Raw genomic sequence first — 14,597 nt, 5'->3', positions numbered from 1 at the left:
CGACATCTTTCATCAATCTATGCTTCAGATAATAGTCCATGCTCTAGTCTAGAGCAAAGTGCTGGTCACTATGGAGGATGGTGGTGGGAGGCATAGAAATCTTCTAACTCGACTATAAGCTGAGACCCCAATTCTTGGGCTTTTTTGGGGGGGCCCCAAAATCTCAGCATATATTAGAGCAATGTTTCTCAACTCGGTCCTGGAGTACCCCCTTGCCAGTCAGGTTTTCATGAAAGAAATTTGCATATAATGGAGGCAGTGTATGCAAATCAAGTTTATGCAAATTCATTATGGATATCATGTAAACCTGACTGGCAAGGGGATACTCTAAGATCGAGTTGAGAAACACTATAGTAGAGTATATACGATATATCGTTTTCCTGATACATAACCAAACATACAGAAAATGTAGAAAAAAATATGGTTTCCAATGTTAACTATACAGAACTATACAAAGTAGGGTAAATATAGTCAATTACTGATATTCAATTCATTAAAATGCTATACCAAGAATACCATAACATCAAATTAATTAAATATTTAATTTATTGATTTCTTTAATTCAATTCATATCCTAAAAAGTAACAAAATTTATTTCATCTACATTTAAAATCTACAATAACAATTAATACCAAGTGCAAAGTGCTACTAATAACACAATCATAGGCTGGGAAAAGCTACAGGTACTATCTAAAGCTTTAAAGTAGAGCCATCAATCAATCTTCAAGGTTTTTAATGATGTTAAATTTTGAAGCCATTCAGGCCCAATGAAGCTATAGTAAATGCACTAGTTGTAGTATTTAGTATTTAGAAAACTCTACTTATTGTCTTAGTACTTATATCTTCAACCTCCCTGATGATGGACTCAACTGAAACTCAGCTGGAGTTGGAAGCTTATGCTGATTGAACAATATAAGTAATTAAAACTAGAAAACTTTAAAGATTAAGACTAGAGAACCTCACAACTGATTAAGCATTTCTAATTGGATCATTAATATAAGAAACAACTGGCCTGGTCAAGCCTACAGATTACTACTCAAGGAGATATTGGGACTTTAATTGACTCATCATCAAGTTAAGTGAGCTTCATTGGGCCTGAATGGTTTCAAAATTTAACAACATTAAAAACCTTGAAGATTGATTGATGGGCTCTACTTTAAAACTTTAGATAGTACCTGTAGCTTTTCCCAGCCTATGATTTTGTTATTAGTAGCACTTTGTATTACATGTTATTGTAGATTTTAAATGTAGATGAAATAAATATTGTTAGTTTTTAGGATATGAATTGAATTAAAGAAATCAATAAATTAAATATTTAATTAATTTTATGTTATGGTATTCTCGGTATAGCATTTCCAATGTTAACACCTTAGGTTTGGCTTCGGCCTATGTATTATTCGCTGATCTGTTTTGTATCTTTCATTTCCCTCAAATGTTTGTACTAATTTCTTGAACTGTCTGTTCATATTTTCTGACTAATAAAAATTATTTCAAACAAACAAAAAAATATGCAGAAAAACTCCTCTTAGCTTGTATGGCCTTAGAAATATTAGGAATAAATATGTTTTTTGCCCACAGAAATTTATATTCATATTAGTAAAATAAGCCTTCAGCACTTATCTTATCAAACTCAGATATAAAAGTAACTATAATGGTATCTTTACAAGTATTAAGCTGTAAAAATAATATATATATATGTTGCAAATGGGTAGCATGACCCCAGTGCATTAACAGTATAATAGATAACACAAACACACATACATGCCGAAATCTCTATTCTACAAGAACGCATGTAAGTGCTATAGTGCAAGGGAAATGTATGGGTGGACTAAGCATGAGCAAGAAGATATAGGCATCTCTCTCAAATGTGCAATTTATAGAATATTGTAAGCTGTCCACATTGCTTACACTTAGGTCTGTCCATTTATGTCTGGTATAAAAGGGTGCATCTGCATTTGGACTCAGATGCAGGTTTATGCTAGAATCCTAATACAGAATCTGGGTATCCAAATGCCATTAAAGAATGGGCATTCCATTATCGATTAAGGCCTGGATTCTGTAACTGGTGCCATGGTCGGCAATCACCTTAAAAGCGGCCGCCGATCGCGTGTCACATGACAGTGCCGGGTACAGAATCGCATCTCCGGCAATGGTAGGCATTGGAAATGTAGGCCAGGGTTTTCATGGCCTACATTTCTGGCGCCTAACTATGTGAATCGTGCCTATGGAGTCACTTCCATTTTAGTCACACACACAGTGGTATTCAGCGACCTAAGCATCTCCGTAGGCATAATTCCACCGCCAATATTTTTGGTGCTGGTAGGTGCCTTAAACTCAGTTAAAAACAGTGTTTTTAACCGAGTTTGGGCGCCTACCGGCACCTAAAAAAATCTGCGCTGGTTCGAAAATCCAGGCCTAAGTGCTCCTCGTGCTGCATCAGGGCACTTACATCTAAGTGCCCCTTTACAGAATTGCCACTATAGTATAGACACAACAGTGGCAGCCCCAAAATTGCTTATTTTTTTAAAAAAAAGTCAATTTATGAATTTTGTTATCTTGTAAATCCAAACTTTGTCAAAATGTGAGAATTTGTGTTCATAATCCTAGTTCTATATTGCTTAGAGAACAGGTGTGTAAATTTAAGGGAAACACTATTTACCCAAGTAGACAGAGAATGGCCAAGGTAGAGAAGAAACTTGGCAGATGTAAAGTACCTGGCACAAGATCCTGCAATAGAAGTAGAAAATAAACTTAAAAGTGAAAAGAGAAACATTTACAATAGCACATTATCCCTGAAAATAGCATTCAATTCTATTCTTAGGCATTTGTATTGTTCAAATTGGCCCCTCTGTACCTTTAAACTAGACTGCTCCACCAGGCCTACACACAGAATACGCATGTTTAGCCACCCTACAATAAAAACCTGCCTATACAAAGATTCCTTGACAGAACGCTTGCCTTCCAAGCAAGTCTACAGAACGACTGGTTAAGCATCATCATCATGCACTCCTCATCCTACCTCAACTTCAGAAAACTTATTAAAACCAACGTGTTCAACCAATTTGTGACCAAGAATTCCTAAAGTCTTCACTGCTTATCCCTCACGGTATGACCTATCCCTTCTTATTGTAAATCGCCTAGATCTACTTCCTACTGACCAAGAATTCCTAAAGTCTTCACTGCTTATTCCCACACTGTATGACCTGCTCTTCCTATTGTAAATCGCCTTGACTTACTTTTTATTGTAAACCCACATCTAGAATGTTACCATACTCTGTACAAATATTCATGTACTCAAAGACTTCATTGTTTTTTCGCTGTATGTCCAGCTCTTCTTTATTGTAAACCGCCTCGAACTACTTTGGCTTTGGCGGTATATAAATAATAAATTATTATTATTATTATTATTATTGTAACGTGTTACATCCCAGAACTGGCACAAAGTGGTGTACAACAAATCCTAGACAATAAAAAAATACAACATAATAATATAAAACATACAATCATACAGCAAGATATCTCAAATACTTTTCAAATAAGTTTTTTAAAGCTTTACAAAACAATTTATAGAAAGGCCGATTCTTAATAGACACAAAATATCATTCAAGATAGTAATAGCCTGATGTGAAAAAGCATTTTCTAGCATTTTCTTATATCATACTCTTTTGAAAGCAAATAAGAACCAATCTACCAACACAAATTCCTCCCAGTGCAAGGATCCCATATTCTCTCTAATACCATATATTCTTGAATATAAACCGAGATTTTTGGGCCAAAAAAATGGCCCAAAAATGGGGGTCTTGGTTTATATTTGAGTCTAATACCATAGTAAAAAAAAAAAAAAAAAAATCAAAATTTAAGTCTACCGGGCTGTGGGGAATGGAGTTGCAGATCAGGGGCAGGCCCAAAATGCGAGGCAGGCAGGTGATTTCTTTTGGTGGCGGCAATTCATATGTTCTTAGGCACTGCTCGACAGAGCTCTGTTTTGCTATCTTCTTCAGGAGCAGGAACCCATTAATCCTTTTTATTCCATGACAGGTTAAAATCCAAGTTTGCATGGCACTGAAAAACCTGCCAAAAAACATGAGTGGAGAGTTTAAATGTAACTTTCTTCCTCCACTGCGTAGTAAAGTTAGCAAGAGCAATTGCGGTTGAAAAAATCAGATGTAATTAAAAGCCCCACAAAAAGGCAACACACTCCCTGTGATGCAATGACGGTGTTGTCAAAAAAACTTTATTAATTAGACGGATTGAAAACAAACCAACAAGCAAGATTAATTTAAAAACAAAAAAACTATAGGATTACAAACAGGAACCTGTAACAATGTTACATTTTCTAAATGCAATATGTATATAATGAAAGAAAGAAATCTTTTTGATGGCCAACAAATCATCCCAAAAAGCATTTATCTAAATTTTCATCATGTCCATCTTTCTTAATGACATTAGCTCAATTGGACTTGATGGACCATTGGTCTGACCCAGTAAGGCTATTCTTATGGTATTAAGAATTATTTTTGATTCAATGACCAACTTTACCAGCAATGCCAGTGAGTTGCTATGGGCACCAGGGCAGCTCCAAGCATTGCCAATCTTTTCATGTCACACTTTGAAGAGTTTCAATTATATCTTGCATCACACTTTCAATCCATCCAGTGTTGGTTTCGCTTCATAGATGACATTTTACTTGTTTGGACTGCTTCAGAGGATCATTTGGAGAAATTTATTAAACAGATAAATTCTTTGAGTTTGTGCCTTAGATTCACAGCTACTTGGGATCAACACCAGATCACTTTTTTGGATACAACAATAGCTATTTGGCTTATACTAGTTGTCATCCTAAATGCCTCAAAACAGCTATCCCTATTGGTCAATTCCTATGGGCTAGAATATGCACCACAGACTCTGATTACAAAAAAGAAGCAAAAGTGTTACAGAACAAATTTCTAGCCAGAGGTTATCCCAACAAATAATGCACCAAACATATTTAAGAGCTCTTTATGCTAATCAGGATTTGCTCTTATTAGATCGACCCAAGGAAAATAATAAGGGTCAGGTGGTCTGTGTTCTCTCTCATTCTACCCAATCGTCTATAATTGCTAAAAGCATTTATAGTGGCATATACTTCAATTACATCAAGTATTTGCAGAGAAAGCACAGTTACTTACCGTAACAGGTGTTATCCAGGGACAGCAGGCAGATATTCTTGACTGATGGGTGACGGCACCGACGGAGCCCCGGTACGGACAATTTTAGAGTGATCTCACTCTAAGAACTTTAGAAAGTTCTAGCTCGGCCGCACCGCGCACGCGCGAGTGCCTTCCCGCCCGACAGAGGCGCGCGGTCCCTCAGTTAGTATAAGCCAGCTAAGAAGCCAACCCGGGGAGGTGGGTGGGAAGCAAGAATATCTGCCTGCTGTCCCTGGATAACACCTGTTACGGTAAGTAACTGTGCTTTATCCCAGGACAAGCAGGCAGCTATTCTTGACTGATGGGTGACCTCCAAGCTAACAAAAAGAGGGATGGAGGGAAGGTTGGCCATTAGGAAAACAAATTTTGTAAAACAGATTGGCCGAAGTGACCATCCCTTCTGGAGAATGCATCCAGACAATAATGAGATGTAAAAGTGTGAACTGAGGACCAAGTAGCAGCCTTGCAGATTTCCTCAATAGGAGTGGAACGGAGGAAAGCTACAGATGCTGCCATTGCTCTGACTTTATGGGCTGTGACAGAACCTTCCAGTGTCAGTCCGGTCTGAGCATAACAGAATGAAATGCACGCTGCAAGCCAATTCGACAACGTACGTTTAGAAACAGGACGTCCCAATTTGTTCGGATCAAAGGACAGAAAAAGTTGGGGAACTGATCTGTGGGGTTTCGTACGCTCCAGATAGTAAGCAAGAGCCCTTTTACAATCCAAAGTATGCAGAGCTTGTTCCCCAGAATGAGAATGAGGTTTTGGAAAGAAAACAGGTAGAACAATGGATTGGTTGAGATGAAATTCAGAAACAACCTTGGGGAGAAACTTTGGATGTGTACGCAGAACCACCTTGTCATGGTGAAAAACCGTAAAAGGTGGATCTGCAACCAGAGCATGAAGCTCACTGACCCTCCTGGCAGAGGTAAGAGCAATAAGGAAAAGTACCTTCCAAGTGAGAAATTTGAAAGGAGAGGTAGCTAAAGGTTCGAATGGAGGCTTCATTAAAGCGGAAAGAACCACATTGAGATCCCAGATAACCGGAGGGGCTTTAAGAGGTGGTTTCACATTGAAAAGCCCACGCATGAACCTGGATACCAGGGGATGAGCTGAAAGAAGTTTTCCATGGACTGGCTCATGAAAAGCTGCAATGGCACTGAGGTGGACTCTGATGGAAGAGGACTTCAGGCCAGAGTCGGACAAAGAAAGAAGATAATCTAACAACGTCTCCACTGCCAGGGAAGTGGGATCAAGATGATGAAGAAGACACCAGGAAGAAAATCTCGTCCACTTTTGATGGTAACATTGTAGAGTGGCTGGTTTCCTGGAGGCATCCAGAATGGAACGAACGGGCTGAGACAAAAGAGTATCAGTCGAGTTCAGCCCGAGAGATACCAAGCCGTCAGGTGTAGAGACTGGAGGTTGGGATGCAGAAGGGTTCCCTGCTGTTGCGTAAGCAGAGAAGGAAACAGAGGAAGAAGAAAAGGTTCCCTGGAACTGAGTTGAAGTAGAAGGGAGAACCAATGTTGCCTGGGCCACCTCGGAGCAATCAGAATCATGGTGGCTCGTTCCCTCTTGAGCTTGAACAAGGTTCTCAACATGAGAGGCAGAGGAGGGAAGGCGTACAGGAATAGATTCGACCAGTCGAGGAGAAAAGCATCTGCTGTTAGACGGTGCGGAGAGTAAAGTCTGGAGCAGAATAGGGGCAGCTGATGATTGTGAGGAGCTGCAAAGAGGTCTATCTGAGGAGTGCCCCATTGATTGAAGATAGACTGCAGAGTTACGGGATCGAGTGTCCACTCGTGAGGTTGGAGAATTCTGCTGAGTTTGTCCGCTAAAGAATTCTGAGCCCCTTGAATGTATATAGCTTTCAGGAAGAGATGATGATCTATGGCCCAAGTCCAGATCTTCTGGGCTTCCTGGCATAAAAGGCGAGAGCCTGTCCCACCCTGTTTGTTGATGTAGTACATCGCAACCTGATTGTCTGTGCACAACAGAAGGACCTGAGGAAAGAGAAGATGTTGGAAGGCCTTGAGGGCGTAAAACATCGCTCTGAGTTCCAGGAAATTGATTTGATGCTTCCTTTCCTGGGCTGACCAAAGACCTTGAGTCTGGAACTCGTTCAAGTGAGCTCCCCATGCATACAGAGAGGCGTCGGTGGTGATGACTAGTTGATGAGGAGGCTGATGGAACAGGAGACCTCTGGATAGATTTGAGGATACCAACCACCATTGAAGAGACTGACGAAGAGATGATGTCACAGATATGTGTCGTGAGCAAGGATCCGACGCTTGGGACCACTGGGTAGCAAGGGTCCATTGAGGAGTGCGCAGGTGAAGACGGGCGTGAGGTGTGACATGAACTGTGGATGCCATATGCCCCAAGAGTACCATCATTTGTCTTGCTGAGATGGACGGCAGTGGAAGCACCTGCTGACATAGAGACTGAAGAGTCTGGAGACGATTGGATGGTAGGAAAGCTCTCATTAGGAGTGTATCCAGGATCGCTCCAATGAATTGAAGTCTCTGAGTGGGAATGATATGAGATTTGGGTAGATTGATCTCGAATCCCAGAAGTTTTAGAAACTGGATGGTTTGGTTGGTGGCCAGAAGAACTGCCTGAGCGGATGTGGCTTTGATTAACCAATCGTCCAGGTAAGGAAATACATGAAGGTGGTGAGAGCGTAGAAATGCCGCTACCACAATGAGACATTTGGTGAATACCCTTGGAGATGAGGCAAGACCGAAGGGCAGTACCTTGTACTGGTAATGACAATGATTGATCATGAATCGGAGATATGGTCTTGAGGTTACATTGATCGGTATGTGAGTGTAGGCCTCTTTGAGATCGAGGGAGCATAGCCAGTCGTTTTGATGTAGAAGAGGATAAAGGATGGCTAAAGAAAGCATCTTGAATTTTTCTTTTACTAGATGAATGTTGAGATCGCGAAGATCCAGGATGGGTCTGAGATCTCCTGTTTTTTTGGGGACTAGAAAGTAACGGGAGTAGAATCCCTGCCCCTTTTGATGTAGAGGAACTTCCTCTATAGCGTTCAGAAGGAGGAGGGATTGGACCTCCTGAATAAGGAGGGCCGATTGAGGACTGTTCAAAGCAGACTCTTTTGGCAGGTTTTGAGGTGGAAGAGTCTGAAAGTTGAGAGAGTAGCCGTGGCGGATGATGTTGAGGACCCATTGGTCCGACGTGATTACTTCCCACCGGCTGAGGAACAGAGAAAGTCGACCTCCTATAGGCTGAGGCAGGAGAGCAGGAATAGGGATACTGGCTATACTGTGGAGAATGAAGTCAAAAGGGCTGTGACTTCTGCTGAGGAGGTTGTTTTACAGCTTGTTGCTGCTGCTGTTGTCTGGGAGGCTGACGTTGTTGTTGCCTCTGACGCCTAGGTTGCTGAGCAGTGGTAGTTAATGGACGAGCTGTGAAGCGGCGTTGATAGGCCGATTGCTGCCTATATGGTCTTGGCGGAGGAGGCTTCTTTTTATTTTTAAGCAGGGTATCCCAGCGCGTCTCATGAGCAGAGAGCTTTTGTGTGGTTGAGTCCATGGAATCCCCAAAGAGCTCATCCCCTAGGCATGGGGCGTTGGCTAACCGATCTTGATGGTTAACATCAAGCTCGGATACCCGAAGCCAGGCCAAACGACGCATAGCTACTGACATTGCTGTCGCTCTGGATGTAAGTTCAAAGGTGTCATATATAGATCTAACCATAAACTTACGCAATTGGAGAAGAGACGACAAGCATGTGTGAAAAGCGGGATGCTTTCGTGAAGGGAGATATTTTTCGAAAGAAGCCATGGTGGTAAGGAGATGCTTTAAATAAAAAGAAAAATGAAAAGCATAATTACTAGCCCTATTTGCCAACATAGCATTTTGGTAGAGCCTCTTACCAAATTTATCCATGGCCCTTCCTTCTCTGCCAGGAGGGACAGATGCATATACACTGGCTCCTGAAGTCTTTTTAAGGGTGGATTCGACAAATAAGGATTCATGTGGAAGTTGAGGTTTGTCGAACCCAGGAATGGGAATTACCTTATATAGAGAATCCAGTTTACGTGGGGCCCCTGGGACAGTTAAAGGAGTCTCTAAATTCTTATAGAAAGTTTCCCTCAAGATGTCCTGAAGGGGAAGTTTCAAAAATTCCTTTGGAGGCTGATCAAAATCAAGGGCATCCAAAAAAGCTTTAGACTTTTTGGATTCAGCCTCCAAAGGAATGGACAAGGACTCGCACATCTCTTTCAAAAAACTGGAGAAAGAGGAAGTGGCCTGTTTGGAGGATGGGTCAGGGACAGCCGAATCCTCCTCCTCTGAGGAACATTCGCCTTCAGAAAGAAAGGGTTCCTCTGAGTCTCCCCACAGATCAGGGTCTCTGACATGGGAAGAATGGTCCCGAGACTCAGGTGTCGACGTTTGCATGTGTCGGGTTTTGCGTACCGACTTACCCGACCTCATCGATACCGAGTCAGGAGAAGTTATCGGTCGCACCGGTGCCGAAGTCTGTACCGATTGATGGTGAGCTCTCGGCTCCGGTGCAAGGACTGGCATCGATACCGATGAGGTTAGGTGAAGCGGTACCGAGACAGTGGAAGCGGGTAACACGGGTTCCACAATCGGTATCGATACGGGTTGTTCCACAACCGGTACCGATGGCTCGGTGCGGACTGGCACCGGAAGGTTCGGTGTCATGATAGCAGGAAGGAGTCGTTCTAATTGCTCCTTAAGCTGCACCTGAAGGATGGCCGTAATGCGGTCATCGAGGGATGGCACCGGTACTGCTTTTTTTTTTCTGCGGTACCTGCGGTGCCGCTCGACGCCCCGGAGATGAGGAGCCCGATGTCGAGGGACTCACCTCTATAGGGGCGGAGCGCTTCCGCTGGCGTCTTACAGGCGGCAGGATTGGACTCACTGCACTCGAGGCCGGAAGACGTTCCAGCGGGGAAGGCTTCTTAGCCGGCTTACCTGACTGTTGAGACGCCGGTGTGGAATCACGCGGCGTCGAAGACGAGGGTGCCGACTGAATCGGTGCCGAAGCCGGAGTCGAAGGAACGGGGTCGGACATCTCGGCACCGAACAACAATCGCTGTTGAATTTGGCGATTTTTTAATGTCCGTTTTTTTAAAGTAGCACAGCGGGTGCAAGTAGAGGCCTGATGCTCAGGACCCAAACACTGTAAACACCAGTTGTGTGGGTCCGTGAGAGATATAGGCCTAGCACACCGCTGGCACTTTTTAAAACCCGGTTGAGGGGGCATGAAAGTAAAAACGGCTTCCGCCAAATCGAAGGCCGAGGCTTCGATGGTGGCAGAAGGCCCCGCCGGGGAAACCGAAAACTGAAGAAAAAAATGAAAGTTTTTTTTTTTTTTTTTTTAACAAAATTGAAAGAAAGAAAAAAGGCAAATTAAGCCAAAACGTTTACGCGAGCGGGAAGGCAAGTTAGGAAAAAATTTCAACAGCCGTTGAAAACGCGTCTTCTTAGCTCCGCGGAAACTAAGAAACTAACTGAGGGACCGCGCGCCTCTGTCGGGCGGGAAGGCACTCGCGCGTGCGCGGTGCGGCCGAGCTAGAACTTTCTAAAGTTCTTAGAGTGAGATCACTCTAAAATTGTCCGTACCGGGGCTCCGTCGGTGCCGTCACCCATCAGTCAAGAATAGCTGCCTGCTTGTCCTGGGATAAACCTTGTATAGCCTATACTTGTGGAAAGAATTTATCAGATCGTTTAGTAACTTCAGATTTCAAAATGAGAGCTCAGTGCTCAGATGGGACAGGCTGTCATGGTCATTGTGGTCATTGTACTGTGTGTGATACCTTTTATTTAGAGGATAAATGGATTCACCCTTCCATAGGCAAAATATACAAACAGAGATCTACACTTCGTGTTCATCTGCTTTTGTAGTATACATAATCACCTGTCCTGTTGGTTGTACTACAAGATCCATTAGGAAGAGACTGATTTAACACTGTAAATGCTTAAATACTAAGAAATCTTTTGCACCGAAGGTATCTCATAATATTACTTACAATCAACACATTTTCTCAATTACAATGGTGTGTCATCGAACAAATTCCTGCAACTTTCAATGGCGATAAAACCACACATCTTTTAATTCAGGAAAATTATTGGATTTTTCATTTAAAAGCTTTCTCTCCATATGGACATAATAAAAATGTAAATAAATGCTTTTGGGGATGATTTGTTGGCCATCAAAATGATTTTTTCTTTCATTATATACATATACATATTATTGCATTTACAAAATGTAACATTGTTACAGGTTCCTGTTTGTAATCCTATGTTTTTTTGTTTTTCAATTAATCTTGCTTGTTGGTTTGCTATCAATTCATCTAATTAATAAAGTTTTTGACAACACCATCATTGCGTCACAGGGAGTGCGTTGCCTTTCGCGGGGCTTTTAATTGTCTGATTTTTTTCAGCCACCATTGCTCTTGCTAACTTTACTACGCAATGGAGAGAGAAAGTTACATTCAAACTCTCCACTCACAGTTTTTGGCAGGTTTTTCAATGCCATGCACTTGGACTTTAACTTGTCATAGATTAATGCTCCAGAAGAAGATAGCGAAATGGAACTCTGTCGGGCAGTGACTAATTCCCTCTGGATTCAGATAAGTTTGATTTAGCGGGACCAAAGGCAGGGCTGCTCACAATCCGGATGCGCCACCAACTCTTCACTCCCCCCTTTTATCATCTTGGTTTTTCTTCTTTGAATCTTTTCTACTTCTGCTATATTTTTTTTCGATAAGTCAACCAGAATTGAACGCAATATTCAAGGTGAGATCACACACACTTAACTTACTCCCTCTTCTATTAAACTGCGCTAGCAGTTTCTAGCGCGGGGAGCCGCGCTGAATGTCCTGTGCTGCTCCCGACTCTCATAGAGTTCCTATGTGCTAAAAACTGCTAGCACAGTTTAACAGAAGAGGGGGTTAGTTTCTTAATTGGTGTTTAATAGGGATTATCAATAATTGTATGAAATATACTAATCCACAAAGTGATTGAATGGCATATACTACAACTTCACAAAAAATCATTCATATGGTAGTAGCAAAAGCACACAAAAAGACTACAGATTGCTAAGGGAGAAAAGAACCTCGGTGTTGCACAGAAAAAATAAAAGGCAATAATAGCTAACCACCACTGGCTACCAACTACTGATATACAATCAGAAGGGGCAAACATATCATAGGAACAAAAACTCCCATAAAGTTTAACCCTTTCAGGACCATAAGGATCGTAGGCCAATTTTTGTGGTTTTGACGACATTTTTATGGTAAAAAGGGCTTGCAGATGCCAAAAAATTGATTTTTTTTGTGAAATATCATTATTTTTATTTAAAAAAATCACACTTCTGGCTTATGGACAGTGTGGCAAGTGAATCTTCTCGTCAATCTAGCAACGACGCTAATGAATGAATGTCGGAACCAGTTTGTTTACATAAAGGCAGTATCATATGGAATCCGTACATATCAAATTTAGAACTGTAGACTATCCCAATCAAAATTGATAGGATTTTAAAGTTATGGGACAAATATGTCCCTTGGTCCTGAAAGGGTTAACATGTTTCTAAGGCACAATGTTAAAGTACAGTAAAACCTTGGTTTGCGAGCATAATTCGTTCCAAAACCATGCTTGTAATCCAAAACACTCATATATCAAGGCAAATTTCCCCATAAGAAATAATGGAAACTCAGACGATTCATTTCACAACCCAAAAACTTTAATACAAAATATTGTATGTACTTATATTGCAAGACCTCACTTGTTTAGAACAGTCACTACACTCCCACAGCGTCAGAGAGAGAAGAACCATCAGCACAATTGTGATGTGTGTATACTATATGTAGTTGTATTGCAAGACATTACTTGTTTATCAAGTTAAAATTTAATAAAATGTTTTGCATACGAAGTTACTTGCAAGCCAAGGTTTTACTGTACATACAATCTGTAGAGTAAATATAAAAAAAATCAAAGTACTTATCTTAGTAAACGCAGTCTTTAGGTGCCTGTAGTGCTTCCACAATCCAAGCGGTAATCCAAACTGCTGCTATTAAAGCTAAGCAGGATGCCAATACTGAGAACCCCGGACTTTTTCTCAGCATTCGCGTCCTTCCTTCCCTTCTCCTCACTAGTGAAGGCAAATGTCTTTTGTTTACACAGATTTTTCTCAAACATGGTTCTATCGACAGTACAAACAGCAAAGGCAACATAGAACACCTAAATTTCTCTGATTCGTTAACTACTATAGAACTACGGGATTCCTTATAGAAGGCTCGTACCCTGGTAAAAGATTCTGCCCCACCACCATTATCTGCAGAACCTCAAACAGAAGGAGCCACTCTATCCTATCAAATATTTTCTGGCATCAAGCAACACACACAGTGCTTTTTCTTTCAATTTCTGAATCTCATCTATTAAATCAATGGTTCTACAAATATTATTTACCACTTACTTAAACTTGTGAAACACACTATCCACCTAAACAAAAGCACTGTCGCACAAATCTCTATTGCACTCTCACAGGATCCTTAGAGATTAACAGGGGTCTCAAGTGCTCACAGCCAAAGATCTGAGATATTTTTCAAAAACAATGGCCAATATCATGAGCTATCATCGGTCCCGTTTTTATTCTCTATACCTATGATTCGTGCATATTTATTTATTCTTGATGTATTCTTTATAAAACTATATAATGATAAAAAGCCAAGCGTTCCTGATTAAGAGGGAATGGCAAATTACTAGAGAAAAAAATATATAGTTTTATAAAGAATACATCAAGAATAAATAAATATGCACGAATCATAGGTATAGAGAATAAAAACGGGACCGATGATAGCTCATGATATTGGCCATTGTTTTTGAAAAATATCTCAGATGACGGGGGCGTGGCTTATCACGCACAAATGGACGTGTGATCACGACGCTCCTCCAAGCTAGGCAACAAAGATTAATAATTCTCCCCTTCAAATTGAAATTTGAAAGAAATTTTAATACTGATCGATAAAACTTATAGATATTTAACAACAGAGAAAATTTGATAATATTTTCTCCTACCGGCACTGAGTAAGATCTGATAACAAGTAAGACCGTGATTTTTTTTCTTGTTGCCGGCTTGTATCTGTGCTAGTGTGGGCTGCTTGGCGGTTGAACCGGTCAATGGTGAAAGAAAAGAGAGGAGAGGACTGGTTTAGTGGGGAGACTGGTGCCGATCAATTCTGGAGTTGTGGCGGTTAGAAGTAGCCCTCTCCTGACGGTGCTAAGACGGAGCCCTGTGAATTAAAAAACTCTTTCGTCGGTTTTCATCTTCTATTGTAAAGAGTGACGCTGAAAGTGGAAAAAGTTGTGGAGAAAGACTATTGAACATTGAAATGGATGGTG

The 14,597-nt window shown here is 41.2% G+C and overlaps 1 protein-coding gene across 6 annotated transcripts in view; it reads right to left on the bottom strand.

The window, feature by feature from the left end:
* LOC117360735 (solute carrier family 40 member 1-like) overlaps positions 1 to 14,597 on the bottom strand; it is a 110,644-nt gene that overhangs the window by 81,494 nt on the left and 14,553 nt on the right. For 4 of the 6 annotated variants that reach the window (XM_033945010.1, XM_033945014.1, XM_033945015.1 and 1 more), the window contains exon 1: positions 2,660 to 3,297. In XM_033945010.1, coding sequence (XP_033800901.1) covers positions 2,660 to 2,773 — 114 coding nt within the window. In that variant the 5' untranslated portion in view covers positions 2,774 to 3,297. Of the gene's footprint in view, positions 1 to 2,659; positions 3,298 to 14,597 lie in introns of those variants that run through there. The other 2 variants (XM_033945011.1, XM_033945013.1) reach the window with 1 other exon arrangement.

The sequence above is a fragment of the Geotrypetes seraphini genome, chromosome 5 (genome assembly GCF_902459505.1).
Source record: "Geotrypetes seraphini chromosome 5, aGeoSer1.1, whole genome shotgun sequence".
Taxonomy (NCBI): domain Eukaryota; kingdom Metazoa; phylum Chordata; class Amphibia; order Gymnophiona; family Dermophiidae; genus Geotrypetes; species Geotrypetes seraphini.
The sequence above is the reverse complement of the archived record's forward strand: the minus strand, read 5'-3'. Positions and strand labels throughout refer to the sequence as shown.